Genomic DNA, 19,504 nt, shown 5'->3' with positions numbered 1-19,504 from the left:
CACCACCACTACCACCATCACCACCATCACCACCACCACCATCACCACCATCACCACCACCACCATCACCACCACCACCACCACCACCACCACCATCACCACCACTGCTAACATTGATTATTACTATTTTCAGGCACTGCACTAGTGTTCTTTACATAACATATCATTTAATCATTACAACAACTCTGTGAGGGAGATAAGAGTCACTCTTTCAGAAATGAGAAAACTGAAACTCGAAGAGCATAAACGACTTGCCCAAAGACACATGATGATAATTAATAGAACTAGAAAGTGAGACCAGGCAGCCTGGCTCTGAGCCTGCTCTCTTAATGCCCTACACCAGAGACATGATTTGCTAATTGGGAAGGGCCCTGTCTTCCTGGATTAGTTGGCTAAAACAAGGTGGAGAGCTTGATATGACAAAACCCACTCATTTTTGCTGATCTAAGTGGAATAAATGACCTAGTCAAGGAAGACTAAAAATGGCTGAGGTCTTTAGAGAGCTCAGTAATAAACTAAAGGATTTGGGAGGAACAGGTGGTGGCATCATACTTTCTGCCAGCTGAAGACTGTAATTTTGGAATAGAGAGGAACATAAGAGGAGTGGACAGCTGCCTCTGCAGAGACCAACTCGGGACAGGGTGTGGCTTTCCTGACCCTGATTATTACACTAGACCCACGGGCTCCCAGATGGGGCACCTGAGCCTCCAACTGTGGTCAAGAGTGAAAGGAAGAAGAAGAGGGAAGAAAAGGTCTCGATAAATACGAAGCCGGTGCAATGGAGGACCAGCAGTATAACATGACAAGAAAAACCAGCTGGAGAAGACACCTTAGAAGTCTCAGGAGGAGTCTGCAGGGCTTCCCCACAACAGGAATACTGCCCCTGCCTTCAATCAGAGATGGGGCAATGCACAGCGAATGGGTTACAAACACAAGAATGGGAAATAACAATGACGACAGTCATTTATTGGGTACATAGGTGCCAAGCATTGTGCTGAGGCCTTACAGGCCTGATTTTAATTGATCTTATGCCAGTGTTGTAAGGAAGATACTCAGATAAGGAAGCTGGGGCTTAAAGGTCTACAACTCACAAGCAGAGAAGCTGGGGTTCTCCCCTCGGCCAGCTTCTCACTACTCATTCCAACCTCTCAGTCCAGCCTCTAACCACCACACTGTACTATCTCCTACATATTAACTCAAGATCTCTAAATTCATCTCAATGTATCACCAAAACTTAGAAAGATAGGACTCATTACCAGAATGTGGCCATGAAAGGGTACAGCTATTAAATAAGTTTTATTGAAGAGGTGGAGAATTGTTGTCCACCTCCGTGGGATCCACAAGCGAATTTGGTCAGTGCATGACCATATCAAGCAAGGAAAAGTCAAGCGTAAGGTATGAAGGAGAAGAAAGAAACTATGGTTGTCTTAATTATTTGAAGGAACTGTTTATGGGGAAAGAAGTGGATTGTTCTCGGTGCATAAGAGTAACGGCAGTCACAGGAGTCAGGTCTCAGCTCCATGTAAAGAAGACAGTCATGACAGTCACACCTGTCCAAAGGCAGAGCGGACTTCCTTGAGAGAGGGTGCGCCACCCACCCCTGCAGGCCTTTAAACGGGATGGGTGCCCATCTGTCAAGAATGCTGTAAATTCCTGTACTGGGCGGGACATTTGGCCAAATGCTGTGAACTCTGAACTCCTACAGAATTATTGAGCCCTGTCACAGAGGCCCACAGGGACACGGGTTCTGTATTTGTGTCCTACAAAGCTTGGCGAGACACCTGCATCCCCCAGGTTCCTCTACACTGAGCTTGGGCGAGACACTTCGGACGGCTGTCTGGCTATAAAAGCGAAGGGGTACCTGACCTCTCTAAACTATCGCATTCTGAACCCTGTAATGACGGGGGAGGGGCTGCAGGGACACTTATCGACTTATGCCCTGAGAAAAGAAGGGGAAAGAGTTAAATACCAAAGCCCTTTATTCTCTAGGCCCCCATACGAAGGCCTGAGTCTTGCAGCATTTTGCAGTTGGAGACCTTCCTGCCCCCAGCTTGTACCGAGGGACGTTAGAATCGAGCTCAACAGCCAGGAGGCGGGGTCGTGTGGGAACTGACTTGTACAAACACTTCATCAGGGACCCAGGCCCTCCCCACAGCCTGGACACGCCACCCTTCCTAGATATGCAGACACATCATCTTCTCTGCCGGGGCTGGCTCCCAGATGGATGGGGGTGCCGTGCAGCCAGGACCCCCCAACTTGTGTGCCGTTTCTTTTCCCCTCACTACTCCAAAGCGTGCATTTGCCTCGTGGTGCCAACAGGGAGGTTTGTCCTCTGGTAAACTTTGCCCCATGACCCTTTCCTCCTCCAAAGTGGGCCATCCGGTCGGCTAGTCCTGAATTCCCAGCATCTCGCAAGTACCTTGGACGCTGCTCCGTTTCCTGCCCCGCCCCAGGCATTCGTTGAGCAACAGGCAGAATGCCGGCTCAGCCCACATTCGGGCGGCCCCGGTACACGTTCCAGGGCGACGGTGACGGGGAGTGAGGGCACCTTCCTGGTTTGAGACAGTCTCATCAGACTCTTTAATCCCTGCTGCCTGGGAAGGGAAATGTTTAGCATATAAGCACACTGGGGACAGGGAGGGCATAGTAAATCCATACTCACTCAGCAGATGCGCTTTGACTTCCTGCTATGTGCCAAGCACTGTGCTAGACAAGGGCATAGATTTCACCACAACATACAGACACGACCCTTGCCATTGAGTATACAGCCTGAGGGTGAAAAAAAAATGTGTACTTAGCCTGTCCCCAGAAGGAGTGCTTCTTAAACTCTACTGTGCACAGAGATCTTGTTAAATTCGGTAGGTCTGGCGGGAACCTAGATGCTGCACGCTGCGAGCTCCCGGGATATGCTGATGCTGCAGGTGCCAAGGTCACAGGGAGCAGCAGAGCTCAGGTAGCAACTTGGGGAGGGCCAGAAGAAGGGCAGGGTCCCCTCTGGATGAACAGCGTGGTCTGGATGACAAGCAGGGAAGTCTTTCCTTCTCCCCCACACCAAGACCCCTTGTCAAGAGGCCGGGGCTCCAGCAGCCTTTGCTCTCACCTGGAAGAGTCCCTGGGCAGCTGCTGGTGCCAGGGTGGGGGCAGCTGTGGGAACACTGGCCTTCAGCGAGGGGTTTCCTCGACTTCACCAGGGTCAGAGCGGTGTCCTCTTATCTCTGCAGACTGCGCTGGGTGCAAGGAGGAGATCAAGCATGGCCAGTCGCTCCTGGCGCTGGACAAGCAGTGGCATGTCAGCTGCTTCAAATGCCAAACCTGCAGCGTCATCCTGACCGGGGAGTACATCAGCAAGTGAGTCTCCCCGCCTCTCGCCCCGCTGCCTGGGCCTCTGCCCCTTCTGGCCCTTGCCTGAATCTCAGCCTCATCTCCCTCATTTCCATCGGCTACTCTGGCCACAACGGCATTCCCTGCAGCCTCTTCCCCCACTGGGCTCTCTGGCGTTTCCTCCCTGTTCCTCCTGCACCATCCTTCCGTGCCTTCTGCTCTCCGTGCCCTTGCCTCTCCTCAAAGGTGGCCTCGCACCCACCCTCTGTCACCATCTCCAGCCCCCTTACCAGCTCTCAGAGTTCCCTGTTTGTTTCCTTCCTATGGGCTAGCATTGTTTGTAATTACGTGTTTGTCCCCGTTACCTTTGTAATCATGATAATAATACCAGCTACCATTTATTGAGCTCTTATTACGTCCCAGGAGCTCACCGACTGCTCCGTGCGGGCTGTCACCGTAAGCCCCATCACTGCCCCCTTGAGGGGTTTATCCCCACAGATACTGAGACTTGGGAGTAAGTAACTTGCTCCAGTGACAGTGTTTAATGTCTGTCCCCGCCAGGATAGGGGCTTTGTCTTAGTCACTTCTGTATCCCCTGCCCTGAGCACAATGCCTGACCCTTAGTCAATAATACAGCTGTCGGGTGACTTTAACTCAAATGACAGGAGATGATGGGCACATATAGTTAACCAGAGAGAGGGACCGACCCCCAGTGACCCATACACTGTAGCATTAGACAAGTGTCCTCTTGCTGCTGGGCCCAGTAACCACATTTATATACTCAAGAACCTGAAAGCAGTTATAGGCACAGACTCTTTGTCACAGCTTTGGCACTTTCTGATCCCAGACACTTCTGGGCACCATTCTGTGGCCCGATGCCGGGAGGTGGTAAGCGTGCAAAGCTGCAGCTCACGCGACTTCTGCTGTCAAGACCCTCAGTCTGCCGAGGGAGACAGCTGTGCTGCGTACGGGAAGAACACCACACCAGGGCAGATGTGCACGGGAGCTCAGACAAGCTTTGTTCTTCAAGGCCTTCTTAATCATAAGTGACAGAAAACCCAACTGCAACTCAAATAAAACATGAGAGTTTATTGACTCATAGAAATGGGAAGGCCAGAGGCATACGGACTTCAGGCATGGCTGAATCCAGGGGCTTAAAGATGTTCTCAGTACTTCAGAAGTCTCTGTCTCTCTTTCCCTCTGTCTTACCTGTGCTTTCCTCTGTGTTGGATTCATTCTGAAGCAGGCCCTCCCCAAATAGCAGCAAACAGAATCACCAGCAACCCCAGGCTTTTGCTCCTTCAGCTTAGCCGGCCTAGCAGGGAGAGAGGCCTCTTTCCAAAGAACTCCAGAAAAACTCCCCAGGCTGCCTTTGATCTGGCCACTCTTGGGTCACATGCCCTTTCCTGACCAATCACTGGCCAGGAGGACCTGAACCCTCCTGGGGAGCCAGAGAGCAGCCCGCAGTGAGCTCGCGTGGAAAGGGTGGCTTCCAAATGAAAATCCAGGGCCGGTACCGCCTCCTGCAGAGGGGATGTGGATGCTGGCCAGACAGCACTTGCCTTTGTCGGAGGCACAGCGAAGGGCTGTGAATATTCAGAGAAAGGAGGGATCACTCCTAACTGGCAGGAAGTGGACCCTGGAATCTGTGACAGCTTCATGGAAGGTGGTCATGTTTGAGTGGACCTTGAAAAAGGGGGTAAGATTCGAAAAGGCAGAGAAGGAGAGAATGCCTGGCCTGGCCAAGGGCAGGGAGGTGGGCAAATGCTAGACCCTCCATCCTGTTTGGGAGCTCACATGTGTGCACAGGTGAAGCAAGGTCCCAGGCTGCAGAGGTGAGCTGAGTTCAGATCACCGAGAGCTCTGAATGCCATGTCAGTAGGAGCTGGGCATTCCCCGCTGTGCCTGCCAAGTAAGGAGTGCCCTTAGTAAGTCACCAGCCGGGAGTCCTTGAGTCTGGGAGCCTAAGTCAGAATTCTCCGGGCAACTTAGGGCTTCCTTAGAGCTCCTTTCAAGGAGGCCCAGCCCACGTTGCCCACCACACCTGGTGCTTGGGTTTTCTCATCTACACTGTGGGGATACTAATAGTTCTGCCCTCCTAGGGCTGCCGTAAGGATTAAATGAAATAATCTATGTAAAACATCATCAGAGGGCCTGGCACGCACCAAGCAATAAGCGTCAGTGGCTATTAGTAGTAGGGCGTAGTATAAGAATAATTAACAACAATCTTATCACTGTCTGCTAAGTTATAAGCATTGGGTAAAAACGGAGCACACAGGAGGTGCTGGGGGGAGGCTTCCTGTTATCTACTGAGCTGGGAGCACAGTCAGATGGTTCTTTCACTACAGGTGAAATTTGTGATTAAAGGAGGACCCTCTAATCTTGGCCCAGTGCCCGTAGGCTGCAGGTCCTGGAACTAACTGTCCTGTGACACCCACGCTGATCCCCCCTAACTTCCTTGTCCTGTGTGAATATCCTCTTACAGGGATGGCGTTCCGTACTGCGAGTCCGACTACCACTCCCAGTTTGGCATTAAATGTGAGACTTGTGACCGATACATCAGCGGCAGGGTCTTGGAGGTGAGTGGGTACAAGTAACCATGAAGACGTTTGAGCAGAGTGACCTGTGACTCCAAAAAGTCACCACTGAGGAAGGAAAAAGTCACTCCACATCCCTTCTTCCATAGCTTCAATCTTCCATAGCCTCGACCAGCTTTGCTTGCTCCCATGACCTTGAGCAGATAACCTTGCTGAGATCTCTGGGCATCCCCAATATGAGAAAGTGGACAAAATTATTCCCAGTTCAAAAAATGCTGTGCCGGGAAAATCAGTTGCACCTTTGGATTCGGACCCACACAGATTTCTCGTGAGTGACAATTATTTTCCTCCCAGCCCTGCCGGAGGATGGAAGCCTTTTTTTTTTATTTTTTAGGTATTTGGTAATGTGCTGATTTAAGAACCAGCTTGTCTAGCAGCTTGCTCCCCAAGCCCTCCTTTGGCTGGTCTGTCACCATGGCAACAACTCTCCCCAGCCTCCGATGCACAGCTCGCTCTGCCAGTGGCAGACAACCTGCAGCACCCTTGCTGAGCTCCCGCCTGAGCCCCCTGTCCTCTGGCCTTACTTCCCATACCCTGTAGGCCTGAAGCTGTCTTCCTATACTTTGGGACCACCCGCCTTGAGGAATTAGGAAAGCATTTGGTGCAAAGGAAAAAATAATAGCCTAACAGTAGGAATAATTGGGTTCTAAAATTGACTCCATTTGCTAACTCTGCTCACTTTGGGGTGAGTATCATTGCCCCTTTAGGCCTCAGTTTTTCCATCAGGCAATAGCTGGAGGATGGCAGAGTGGATCAGCTATTGCAAACAGAATCGTTAATTCTGCCAAATCCGGCCAGTTGATTGTGGATACCATGAGTGCTGTGTCAGGACAGATTCTGCAGCCACGTGTGGGCTCAGCAGGAGAGAATGTAGCAACCAGGGAAGGACTCTCTCAGGAGACAGGCGAAGCAGATCCCTGAGAAGAAGGAGGCCAGCCCTGAGGAGCCCTGAGGTGGGAAGAGCTAGAGGAAGAATGAGCTTGACTCGTTCAGGGAACAGAGGAAAAGGCCAATGCAACTGAATTCTGTAAACTGAGGATGGGGGAGGATGCAGTATATCATATAGGGCATTCATATAGGACTTGTAGACCATGCTTAGGAGTTTAGGTTCTATATGAAATGCAATGGGAAGCCGCTGGAGAGTTTTATACTAAGTGCAATGGAAAGAGTTTTAAACCAGGGAGCAACATGATAAGATTTGTTTTAAAAAGATTTCTCTGGTTGGTCTGTGGAGAATGGTCTGTAGGGAGTCAGAAGGAATAAACAAATGCACTGAGCTGGGGAACTATCGAGCCTGCGCAGGGAGCAGCGAGGGGCACAATGCAAGGGGCAAGGCCTGAGCACCGGAAGGGCTGTTGGCCCAGGTTTCTGAGGTCCTGGCATGGCAGGGTGAGGAGCTTGCATGTGGTTCACTGGACAGTGGGCACGTGGAAAGACTGGGCAGGAGTGACCTGATTAGAGCTGCACCCCTGGAAGAGAACACAATGAAGAGCACAGGCTAATCCTGAAGGAAGGAAGCTGGAAGGGGAGACAGCAGAGGAGGCCACTGCACCGCCCAGGCAGGAAGGACTCATGAGGTCCAGTAGCAGTGGCAGGGCGGCCACCCTTGTAGAATTCCAGCTGCTCTGCAGCTGTGAGACAACTTGTAGACGTGGGATTGAAGGAGAAGCAGCCAGAAGTCATGCCAAAGTATCAAGCCTGGGTGACAGGAAGCCTGGTGTTGTCATCTGCAGAACTGGGGGTGGCGGGGAAAGAAGCTGAGCTGGCAGAAACATGACAAGTGTTATTTGGGACGAGTTGTGGTTGAAATCCCAAGAAGGCTTCAAGAAGGCAGTTGTAAATGTGGATCAGAGCTCAGGAACAAAGCTCGGGCCTGGAGGGTCAATCTTAGAAACACTAGGATTTGAATCGAAGCACCACAGGAACCCTCGGGATTTCCAAGGCAGGGAGAAAGAGAGAGAGAAAGGGGGCTGAACCAACCTTGGGCAGCAGCTACTCGCAGGGGAAAGAGACCCAGGACTTATCAGAGGAAGGTGCGGGAGGACAAGGTGGGGAGTGGTCATCGACAGGCAAAGCTTCAGAAAGCATGGCGAGGTCAGCTGGAGTGTGGGTCACACTCTGAGAGCAGGCGAGGGCTGCACGGGCGGAGAACAAGCTGCCGGGTGTGGGAAGGGTCACCTTCAGAAGACACGTTCGCCGGGCTTGCAGAACCGTGGGGAAGAGGCAACCCCGCGTGCAGCGGGTGAAGGGTCAGTGAGCCAGGAGATCACAACAGTAGACTTTTCTTTCAAGAAGGAAAGAACTTCGATTACACACAGAGCCGCAGATGGGAATTTGTTCGAGCATTTCCAAGCTGCTTTGAAATCCTGTCGGTGGTGGCTGCCTTCTCCCCGCGTGTGACTGTTGTTTGACACTGTGATGGTCTCTTCCTCCTGGGCAGCTGCTGTGACTGGGTTTCGATTGATTCTACCTGTGTGAGGCTCCATTAGCATCTTGGACTGATTGATTTTTTTTTTTTTTCTTAGAGCTAGACGAGACTTTTAGCAACCAACTAATTCATCCTCCTCATTTTACAGATGAGAAAAGTGAGACCCCAGACATGCGGTGTTTTTCCAAGGTCACAGGCAGGATTCCTGGTAGAGACAGAGCTCCTCCCACAGTGATGGCCACAGCTCTCAGCCACTCAGGGGTCTCCGAGGTGGCATGATGTCAGGGAAAAGACACGGTCGCCATGAAACAGACTTGGATTCAGATTTTACCACGTCTAGCCATGAAACCTTAAGCAAGTTACTTCCTTGAGTCTTAGTCTATACCTCTCAATAGAGAAGACCACTGCCCTGTTTTCCTAGTGGAAATGTCAGTCAAGACTTTTTTGGTTGCAGGTACAGAAGCTACACTCGGATGATTCAGACTGAAAAGGAAATTTATCAGCACCTATAATAAAAAGCCCAGGAGTCATTCTGGCTTCAGACATAGCTGGATCCAGTGCTTAGACAAACTCGTTTGGAATCTCTGGCCATCTTGGCTCCACTTTCTTCTGTGCTGGCTTTATTCTCAAGAAGGCTGTTCTTTGTGATGGGGAAGCTGGACACCAGTTGCTCCAGGCTTAGATCCTATCAGCCAGCATCCCCAGTGGAAAGAGAGTGTCCGTTTTCTAATAGCTCAGCAAACATCCTGGGACTGACACTCAGTGGATGATCTCAGGCCCATCCCTGGACTGAGAGCTGTCCCATAGAGTTGGAATCTGCTTATTGGTGGGGTCAGCACTACTGAACCCTAGGGACTGATGCGAAGGATAGGTAGTCCCACTGAGGAAATGTTGGTGCTGTTTCTGGAAGAAGGAGGAAAGGATACTGGCCAGGCAGGAAGGACAGCCACCCACTGCAGAGCTCAGGCACCGCCTGGTACACCACAGGCATTTAATTAAACTGTTTCTCCTTCTCTTCTCCTCCTAACCCTTTCCTTTCCCTCCCCAGGCCACCCCATGATCCCTTCCTCAGGACAGAGCTCAACTAGCTGTCAGTCACACTCCTTCCTCTCTTGTCTGTGACCTCACCAGAGAGGACCACAAACCTGGTTTCCTGGGTGCTGCATTTCCCACCCCTGTTTGCCATTCCCAGTCCTCTCCAGCAGGGCTCCATTTGGGGGGTACAACTCTGCCATTTTCCTTCACTATTTTCTTGACTTTGGTTTGTTAACAGACGAAATGGTTCATCTCATCTCGCTGACTTGTTTGTCCCTTACACTGGGTGCAGGCTGCCCTAAGAGCCTCCCTTTCCTCCAGCTGTTTTCAACACCATCCAGGGCCGGGGGGTGCTACAGTGGGCACGAAGCCTCTTCCAGCTGGGGCAGAGTGGTGGGACATGACATTTAGGAAGATGCTAAGTTTCAGTTTTGCCAAGGAGTTACTGCCAGCCTGGAAAACAGGTCTATAATTGAAATGATAAAGAGACACAGAGTAGGAAGAGGCTACTAATTAAACCTATTGTCCTTGTCATGGTGCGAGAGAATCAGTCCCACGACATTGTAGCTTGGGAAAATAGCAGGCTCTTTCCAAAGTTTGAACATATTTGCTTTGAGGACAACAGGGACATTTTCTCATTGGTGGGAGCCATGTAAACAACGAAGGATGGAACAAAAAGAGATATTGGAGATGTTTTTTCTTTTGTAAAAATTTATCTTTTCCACATTCTTGCTAAGTTTTTAGAATAGAGAGACTATCTCCAGAATAGGCAAGCCTTCCTATTATGCAATTATAATTTTTGAATTGGAAGGAACCTGTTAGCATCAGACCAAGTGGCGGCTTGGAGAGGGGGCCTTTAACAGCCCCCCAATATCTATCAATTCCCCCCAGGTATTATCCCTCCTCCAAAAAACCCTTCCCCAACATGCAAAAATGTTTCTTCAAAACAAGCCTCACCTTCCAACCCAATCGCTGCACTAAGCTCCTCCAATATAAAAATTCTGGAACCGCCACGAAGGGCCCTTCCACGCCAAGTGCTCTTGGCTGGGATTTTCATGTAGGAATTGTCAGCATGGGAGCAAGTACTATGCTGGTGACTGGCCCTCACGGTCTAGCTCCAACACCGCTACTGGCTTCCAGTGACATGTTGAGGCACCACCTTCTCCAAGGCTGTGTCTTCCCCCTATAGAAGGATTTGCAGCTGCAAGTCATCTCCATTTTTAATTCAAATAATGGTGGGGAAGGAAAGTGGGAACAGGGAAGGGGACTCACCAGAGCCACACTGGGGTGAGCTGGGGATGGGGCGTTGGTAACGCTTGGTGGGGCTGGCCTGGGGGTAGGGGCTCTGCAATAGGTCCCGTTATTGTCCACTGAGCCCTAAAACTCTGTCCTTCATGTGTCAATCTTGCAATGTTTGCCATGTACGTGAACCTTGTATGATCATCCTTCCCTAATACTTCAATTGTCTTCAGGTTGGCTCACTCACGTATGAGAAAACTTACACAACATGATAGGAAAACCAGCACATACTTGCTATATTGCAGGGAACCTGAAAATTATAGAATTCTAGCTAGCTTCTGTTGCTTGTGGAGGTTCCAACCTCATACCTGTTCTCATTCTTGAAAAGGTAGATTAGTACATTTTGGATAGATATTAAAGACACACTTGCACCAAACTGGTACTTCCTCTTTGATAAAATCAGAATTGATAGAAGATTGAAGAGATCTTATTTTTTGGTTGATTCAGTGTTATTAAATCCCAAGTTCATGTACCAGTTAAAACTATTTCATGTACCACCAGTGGTGAGGGCCCCTCGCTTGGGGAAATTCTGGGATGTCCACAAAGCAAGACTGCTTCCTCATGTGGAAACGAGGAAATGGGAGCAGTGGCCTCTTCAGGGCCCTTCCCACTGCCAGAATAGAAGAGCAGGTGTCCAGGGAAGTCCCCTGAACTGCCATCACAGACCCACGATAAGAATCGCCAAGCTTCCTGGGTGGAATTTTAGGTGATTCTGACTCCCGTGGGTAGCCTCCAAGCAACCTCGGGGCCAGAAATATGCCAGCAGCACTGATGTACCCAGGAAATGTTCAAACCCAACCTGTCCCACTGGTCAACAGCCCTCGCTCTGACCTCCTGTTTCATCTCTTGATTTCCGTAGGCAGGAGGGAAGCATTACCACCCAACTTGTGCCAGATGTGTACGCTGCCACCAGATGTTCACTGAAGGGGAGGAAATGTATCTCACAGGTAAGCAAATCTAACCTTCTGTAAGGTGTTACCATCCACTCACGACTGGAAAGGAGATACATTCTCCTTCTGTTTCCGTGTTATCTTGGCTTTTGGCTTGTCCTCAGAACTGCAATTAGTTTGCCCCTCTCTGGGTGGATCGGGAAAGTTGCCGGTGTGGCTAATGTGAAGTGACATGTAATCTGCCTTCTGTCCCTGTACGCCTCCACCCATTGCTCGGCTGGCCTGCTTCCCTGGCAGTGCTCTGAGCAGACTCCCCTGGCTCTGCCTGGGGCTGAGAGGCCGAGCTACACAGGGCCAAGGGGTCAGAGAAGCTCAGAGGAGGCCTGGGTTGCAGAGTGTCTACACCACCGCAGCCTCTATGCCATCGCCTTCTCCCCACGTCTCAGAGCATCACACCAGGCTGCTCTCAGTCTTCCCAGGGATTCGCAGAATGCACAGAGGAATAAGGGGGGCACCAATAGTTCCCAAAAAGCAAACCAGTGCTTCTTTCCCCAGGGTCCAGCCCTCTTGCCCCAGAATTCTTGCAGCAGTCTGCTAATTAGTCTCCAGATCCCACTTAGTCATCTATCCTCTGCCCAGTCCCTCATCCCTGGGGCATCATGGCTCTTGCATGGTCCCACTGAGAGGTTTCGAAGGCCCCTCCCTGCCCACTGGTTTAGGTACAAACACTTCGGCCTTGCATTTGAGATCTTCTCCCAGAGGTCTCAGACTTCCTTTCTAGCCTTGAACGTACCCAACGCTTAAGCTGCCAAAGCCAACTTTCACTCATTCATTCATCCAATCACCAACTACTTCCTGAGCCCCACCGCGGGCAGGCTCTGTGCCAGGGTGCATGGTGAGGGCCACCCCCAGCCCCGCAGTCCAGTGGGGGAGATGGGCATCCATCAGTAATCACACAAATACGTGTCAGCCTTGGTGAGTTTTATGCAGGGGAGAAGTACGGGGCTGTGCGAGCGCTTAGCAGGGTGAGAGGAGTGTCAGGAAAGGCTCCCTGGGGAGAGGCCCAGAGCTGAGATCTGAGGATGAGTGGTGTTAACTGGTGGTATGGTCCATTCAGGCTGCTATAACCCAGACAGACTAAGATGCTATAGATGGGGTAGCTTATAAACAACAGAAATCTGTTTCTCACAGTTCCGGAGGCTGGGAAGTACACGATCAAGGCGCCAGGAGATTTGGTGTCTGGTGAGGGCCCAGTGCCTCATGGGTGGCACCTTCTCTCTGTGCCCTGCATGTTGGGATGGGTGAGGCAGCTCTCTGGGGCCTTTTTCATAAGGGCACTAACCCCATGGCCTAATCACCTCCCAAAAGGCCCCCCCTCCTAACACCATCACCTTGGGGGTTAGGATTTCAACATATGATTTGGGGGCACACAAACATTCAGACTGCAGCAACTGGACAAAGGGAGGGGATGGGATGTGCCAGCCTGAGGGGACAGAGTCCGCGAGACTCCGAGGCGTGTGAGGCTGAGAGGAGCCTGCGTGGCCGGGGTGCAGACAGGGGGCAGACGAGGCCGGGAAGTGGGTGGATGGGCCGGGCCTTGGGGCGAGTCCGTGTCCGGCGCTGAAATGAGCTCACTGCCCTTCTTGTCTTGCGGCGCCTCCTTTAGAAATCCTGCCGTCCAAGGCCCAGTTCAGTCACTGCGTGCTTCCTGGACACCCAGCTTCCCCAACCCCAGCCCCACCTACAGCTTCACACACGCCCTCCTTCCCGGGTTCCCACAGCCCTGTTTGCCCCGGGACCCTCCAGCTCGTGCGGGAGTTGTTGGCCTCCTGCCGGAGACCCCCTGCTCCTGACGTCCCTCAGCCCCGACACTGGCGCCGTGTGCACTCCACAGGTGATCGCTGTTGGCCGAGTCACTATGACTAGCTGTCCCTAGATGTTTGAACATCCTAGGTGTTGTCCTGGGGAGGAATGAGGGCCCTTTCCCAGCTTTCCCCAGAAGGTAGATCTAAGGCCAGGACAGTGGTTTTTTAAACTCCAAATGTGGTTCGTGAGATAGATCTTGCTCTTGTTTTAAATGTGCCTGCACCCAGGAAAAGGGAAAAGGTAGACTCTTTTTCTCCCCTTTTCTCCCCTCCTGTCTATACTAACTACCCCCCTGTTCTGAAGACCTGGGACAGTAACACTGGAAACACAGGAGTTGAGTGGCACATTTTTAAAGAGTTTTCTGTTATCATTTGTATATTTAAAACCCACATGGCAGGAAATCATTTATAAAATCTTGGGCAAACCCTGCTCTGTCAAGGAAAGTGTTAAAACAAATTGTAAGTCCCACCAATAACAATGATAATAATAAAAATAGTTATAATAGTAAAATGCCATAAGCTGATATTCGTTGAGCATTTACTATGTGTGCCAAATACCATACTAAGAGTTTTAAATGCAGTATCTCATTGTATCCTCACAATGACCCTGTGTGCTAAAAAACATTAATATCCTCCTTTTAGAGAAGAAGATTGACAGTGTAGAGAGGCTATGTTAGCCAAGGTTAGCTAGCCTGTCTCGTCAGGGTTTCTTTAACCAGTTTTCTTATATGTCTATTACCAGAATTCTTAAACTGTTCATACTCAGCCTTCTGAATCCTGTAAATCTCCTGCAATTGCTTGCCAAATTTTGCATGGAGTTGTGTGTCTCTAGGGAGAGGGTCTGTAGCTTTCATCAGATTTTCGGAGGTATCCATGGTCCTAAATAAAGTGAAGAGCCTTACTCAGCTCAGCGCTAATGCAAGTCCTGCCTGGAGCCTCGAAGGCTTGTTTTGATAATTACAACGAACTCTTCTCTTGTGTAACCGAGTCTATTTCAGATCACATTTTTTTCTTTTTTTTAGTTCAGAGGATACAAGGTCCTGGTATCAGGAGGCGTGTCTTTCTGACACAGCTGGGGAGGTTGATATTTAGCAAAGGCCACATTTTCCTCTGACAAGGAACTCGGAAAAGGTGCACTTTGCTAAGAGATGTTCGAGCGACACATCTCCCATCCTTACGGGTCGTGGAATGTCAGCCCTCAGTCATAATCTACACATCTCATCAAACCACCCTTCAAAAGGCACCGTTGTAGTATTGGTTGCTATAATTTCGTAGTTTAGCATTATTACTTTAAATTGGATCTCTCTGCTGACAGCTTAGGTTGTAGGAGTTATGCTTAAAAACTTTAAATCTTATGTTTCCCCATTCCTGCGACCTAATTTTAGGTTCTTCAAACATATCCTGTTACTGTACTAAATTGATATTTCCTAAAGTCTAACTCTACTAAGCATATTTCATTTTAGAGTACATTTTAATTTTTGGTGAGCTGCCTTTTTTTTTTTTTTTAGATTTTAAGGGTTACCAGGCATCTTGAGTCATATAGAAAGTATTACAGTGTAGTAGCTTAAGGTTTGTATTTCTAAAGTCTGTCTCCAGCTTCTCCTCTCAGGTCACCAGAGCCTCAAGCCGATGTGGCCATTTTCTCACCTGTCACATGTCATAGCTACTCCGGCACCCAATTTGTCCACGTTGGTCAGAATTAGGTCCAGAGCAGCACACTCCCTGGTTGCTTCCTCTTATTTTCTGAGAAACAAAATTGCCTGCTGGGCAAGGCGAGAACTTGTCAGATACTCAGGTTCTGGCTCGATGAGATGTTTTATTAGTCTGGACTTTTTAGGTGCTAGAAACCCAGCTCAAGCCACGTTAGGCAAAAGGGGATTGGTGGCTTCATGGGACTGAGGGGCACCGAGGAGGCACACAGCTCAGTGGGGAGCCCACGGGCAACACCAGGTGGTTCTTCTCTCTGCCTCTTTCTGTGTTTGCCTTGCACTTTTGTGCCCCAGACTGGAGGTCTCCACGTGGTGGGAAGGAGGGCCTGGCCATCTCCCGCCCCATCAGTACAGAGAGGCGGCATGTCCCACTAGGCTCAGCAGACACGTCCTGGGGAGACTCTGAGGACCTGTTGTGGGTGCCCAGGCCAGGGTGGGGAGACAGACATGGACAAGCAGGCAAGATGTCCAAGTTCCCTAAACCCCAATTTCCCATCTATAAGAGAGGGATGAGGCTAGGCCCCAGCTCGCAAGGCTGCTGTGAGGATCAAATGAGCTAATCCATGGTAAAGGTGTAGCCCAGAGCCTGGCACTGCTGGCTCTGCCAGTCTGAGCTCACGACGAACAGCCAGTGGTGTGGAAACGGCCATTCCCCATGCTGCAGTGCACTAATAAATGCTGGCTATGGTTAATATTAATAAACATCAGTGATCATTATTATTTTTTATTTAAGTAGTATTGTTATAAAGTGTGTAGCATAAGGCGTGGCACAGACGCTCTCTAAATGTTAGTTGTAACAAAAGCAATAAGAATACTTAGTGCCTGGCACATACTAAGTGCTCAATACATCTTAATAACTGTCCCGATTGTTATTATCAGCACTTAGTATTGCCTGTGAATTACTAGGCACCTCGGCATTGCCATTGTCCCCTCCTCATCCTGCCTGATAGCCTCCATGGTAACCAGCCTCCTGGTAACTAAGCACTTTTCTCCCTCAACCTCTTTATTAAGCTTCAAGCCCACTTCATCGTGTCAGCTCCAGGCAAACCGGTCTTTACCACTTCTCCTGAGGTGCCCTCATCTCTGGGCACAAGCCCAGCCGCCCAGGAGGGTGTGCTGACAACCAAGCCAGGCTTCTGTTCAGTGACTCCACTTGCACAGTGAGCTTGTCACTCGCTGCATTCCCCCCTCCCACCTGACCCTGGTCCCCAGTCTCCTTCCCCTCAAGTCTCTTCTTTACCCAAATTAGGTCCTGGCACACAGGTGATTTTCATAGGTGGGGAGGAGATAATATTAATAAGAACAATAATAGCTAACACACAGTGTTCCTGACATAGATAGACACTGTGCTAAGTGGTATATATGGATCATATTAACTCATTAATCCTCAAACCACACCCATGTGGAAGATAGTGTTGCATGCCCATTTTACAGGTGGGGAAACCAAGGCACAGAAAGGTACTCTAGGCGATGCAGCTAGTAAGTGATGTGACCGGGACTTGAACCTCTTAAGAACATTACGTTACATGGTGCAGAGAGTGCCTGATACATGGTGAAGATTTCCTAAGCCCCAAGATTACAATAATGATCACGTTGTTTTTGTGTGGCAAATTCAACAGAAGTGCTCACTCTTCTCTCTCCCGATGAGCTTGGTATCCTTAGTGACAAAAAAAGAACAGAGTGCCCTTGGTCTACAGAAACAGTTCTCTTGCTGGAGGGAGTGGAGTGGGGATTTTTTTTTTTATTGAGCTCAAAATTCATATAACATAAAATTAACCATTTTAAAGTGTGTACAATTCAGTAGCTTGTAATGCATTCACAATGTTATGCAACCGCTACCTCTATCTAGTTCTAAAACGTTTTCATCACACCAAAAGGAAACCCCATACCCATTAAGCAGCCATTCCCCATTCTCCTCTGCCCCTAACCCCTGGCCACCAGCAATCTGCGTTCTGTCTTACAGATTTACCAATGTTTTATATTTCATATGGGCAGAACCATACAATAAGTGTTCTTTTGTGACTGGCTTCTTTCCCTGAGCATAATGTTTTCTAGGTTCCTCCATGTCATAGCATGTGTCGGTGGGTCATTCCTTTTTATGGCTGAATAATATTTCATTTATGAATATTCCACGTTTGTCTGGGTGAGGATTTTAAAAAAGAAATTCCAAAGTTCCAGCCAATCTATGCCACAAAGGTAGTGTGTTGTCATAAAGGCAGAATTCGGAAAAGCGTCACCCTGTTTTGATCAAGAGAAATCCGATGAAGAAACCTGCTGTAAGAGAACACCCTAGCGAGGACCAGGGGCCAGAAACTCAAATGCCACATTAATGAGTGAGAAAGTCCTGGAGTCAGACAGCAGGGAGAGTCACCGGTGACCTGAAGTGTCTAAACACATTCAGATTCAGAATTGTTTAAGATCACAGCGCTGACCAAACAGAACCCTGGGGTGGGCTACTTTCAGTCACTGCTGTGTGGTAACCCCTGGCTTGGCATTCTCAAAGACCATGGCACCAGCTCTAGCTTTGGCATTAAAAAACAAAAAGCATTACCAAACTGAATTTCAAGATCCAGCAGAGAGGCGGGTGGGTTCCCAAACATTAAAGCAGCACCAAATGTTATAGGTGTGGCGCGTGCTATAACCAGAGAGATAAGACTGCCTGCTGACTCGGCTAAGGATTAAAATTGGCCTTAATACCTGGCTGAGGGATTGTTTTGGAGATTCACATCTCTATCTCTGAGTCGACTAAAACAGAAACAGCTAATCCTTCACTTCCATAACCTTCCAGTAGGTTTTAACTGCAGAACCTGCAATTGTAAATGACAATCTCGGGGGGACAAGAGAGTGTGGCTCGTAGAACCAGGAGTAGAACAAGCAAAAAATGTTGCATTCTTACAAAAAGGGTTTTTTTTTTTTAAATTGGTTTCTTTATCCCATGACATTCCAAGGAAACAAATTTGGAGTATTATCTGCTATTTAGCCCTATGGTTCTTAAATTAAGTCATAAAATCACCTGGGAAGTTTAGTTAAATCAATCACAGATTCCCAGGTCCCACCTCCAGAAAGCTGGCTTCAGTGGCTTTGCAGGGAGGCCCAGGAATCTGCATTTTACCAGGCTGCAAGACAGGTGGCCCATAGGGCACACTTTGACAAACCCCAATCTAGTGACTATTCTTATAGACTCCGTCTGGAATTTTAGCTGCCTGATCAGAGTCTAGATTGTATTACATGTCCAAATATCTGAGCCCAGCTTAAAGAATCCAACTGGCCTAAGACAGAATATCATGTTTCTTTTGTGTATTTGTTCACTCAATGAGTATTTATCGAGAATCTGCAGTCCCTAGAGATACATCTGTAAATATGACATAGATGAATCCCTCTCCTCACGGGACTGTCATCATGATTATTCTCATCATGATTATTGGATAGGGGCAAATAATTATTTTCTCTGTACAGAAAAGCCTATTAAGATGGAAACAAAATCTCTAAGGATTAGGAGGGATGGTAAATATCCTTTAGTGTAACTACCATGTGATAAGTCTCCTTCATGATATGCCTGCTGAGCATTTATCCACCCAATATACACTTAAATACTTCTAGGGATGGGGAGCTCACTATCAGATGAATGAGGCCATTCAATTCTCAGATGTTAAATTTGCCTTCCCTGGAACTTCTGCCCCTTAGTCCTAGTTCTGCTGTATAAGACTTGCAAAACAAATTAATGCCTCTTCCCACAGAGAGTCATTAAATATTCAAAGCCAGTTTTCACTGTTTTGTTCAGTCTTCTCTGCTTCAGGGTGAAGACCCTGCCTTAGCACCTACTTTTGAATCCCCTTCCTATTCTGGTTACCATCCTCCTCTGGGTGAATTTCACCTTGTATCTTTAAAAAAAAAAAAAAACATCAGAGGTGGGATCTAACCCATCATTCATGTATTTCTTTATTAAACACACATGGGCTCTGTTTTCAGCTCTGGGAATAAAGTCCACAGAAGGGAATAACCACCTTCTTCATTCTGATGTTATCTTTCCTTTAATGTCACATTGTTGAGCCATTGGCCAAGGGCATAAGCTCAGCAGACCTTTCATAGGGGACCTTCATGAACAAATCACCTTTTCTTACCTTCTTTTATCTAAATCTATTTATTGCTAGCTACGACTCACTCCTTTTTGAGCCTCTTTTATTTAGATGTACACTGGCAACTCCCAAACTTTGGATCTTTTTCATTTCTATTTTCTTTTTCTCTTATGATTCTCTCCCCTCATCTCTTATATAAACATGCTTTCCTATATGCAGAGTGCTGAAGCTAATGGCCATTTGGGGCCCAGTTTTATTTCAGAGCAGATATGTCAATGTCTTAG

At 48.7% G+C, this 19,504-nt stretch overlaps 1 protein-coding gene across 1 annotated transcript in view; it reads left to right on the top strand.

Annotated features, from left to right (window-relative positions):
• Positions 1 to 19,504, top strand: part of ABLIM3 (actin binding LIM protein family, member 3) — a 57,060-nt gene that overhangs the window by 7,217 nt on the left and 30,339 nt on the right. Inside the window, exons 4-6 of the mRNA XM_012658232.1 lie at positions 3,222 to 3,348; positions 5,807 to 5,900; positions 11,540 to 11,627. Coding sequence (XP_012513686.1) covers positions 3,222 to 3,348; positions 5,807 to 5,900; positions 11,540 to 11,627 — 309 coding nt within the window. The remainder of the gene's footprint in view (positions 1 to 3,221; positions 3,349 to 5,806; positions 5,901 to 11,539; positions 11,628 to 19,504) is intronic.

Source organism: Propithecus coquereli, unplaced genomic scaffold, assembly GCF_000956105.1.
Source record: "Propithecus coquereli isolate 6110/MARCELLA unplaced genomic scaffold, Pcoq_1.0 Scaffold58, whole genome shotgun sequence".
Taxonomy (NCBI): Eukaryota; Metazoa; Chordata; class Mammalia; order Primates; family Indriidae; genus Propithecus; species Propithecus coquereli.
Note: the sequence above shows the minus strand (reverse complement) of the source record. Positions and strands in the feature narration are given on the sequence as shown.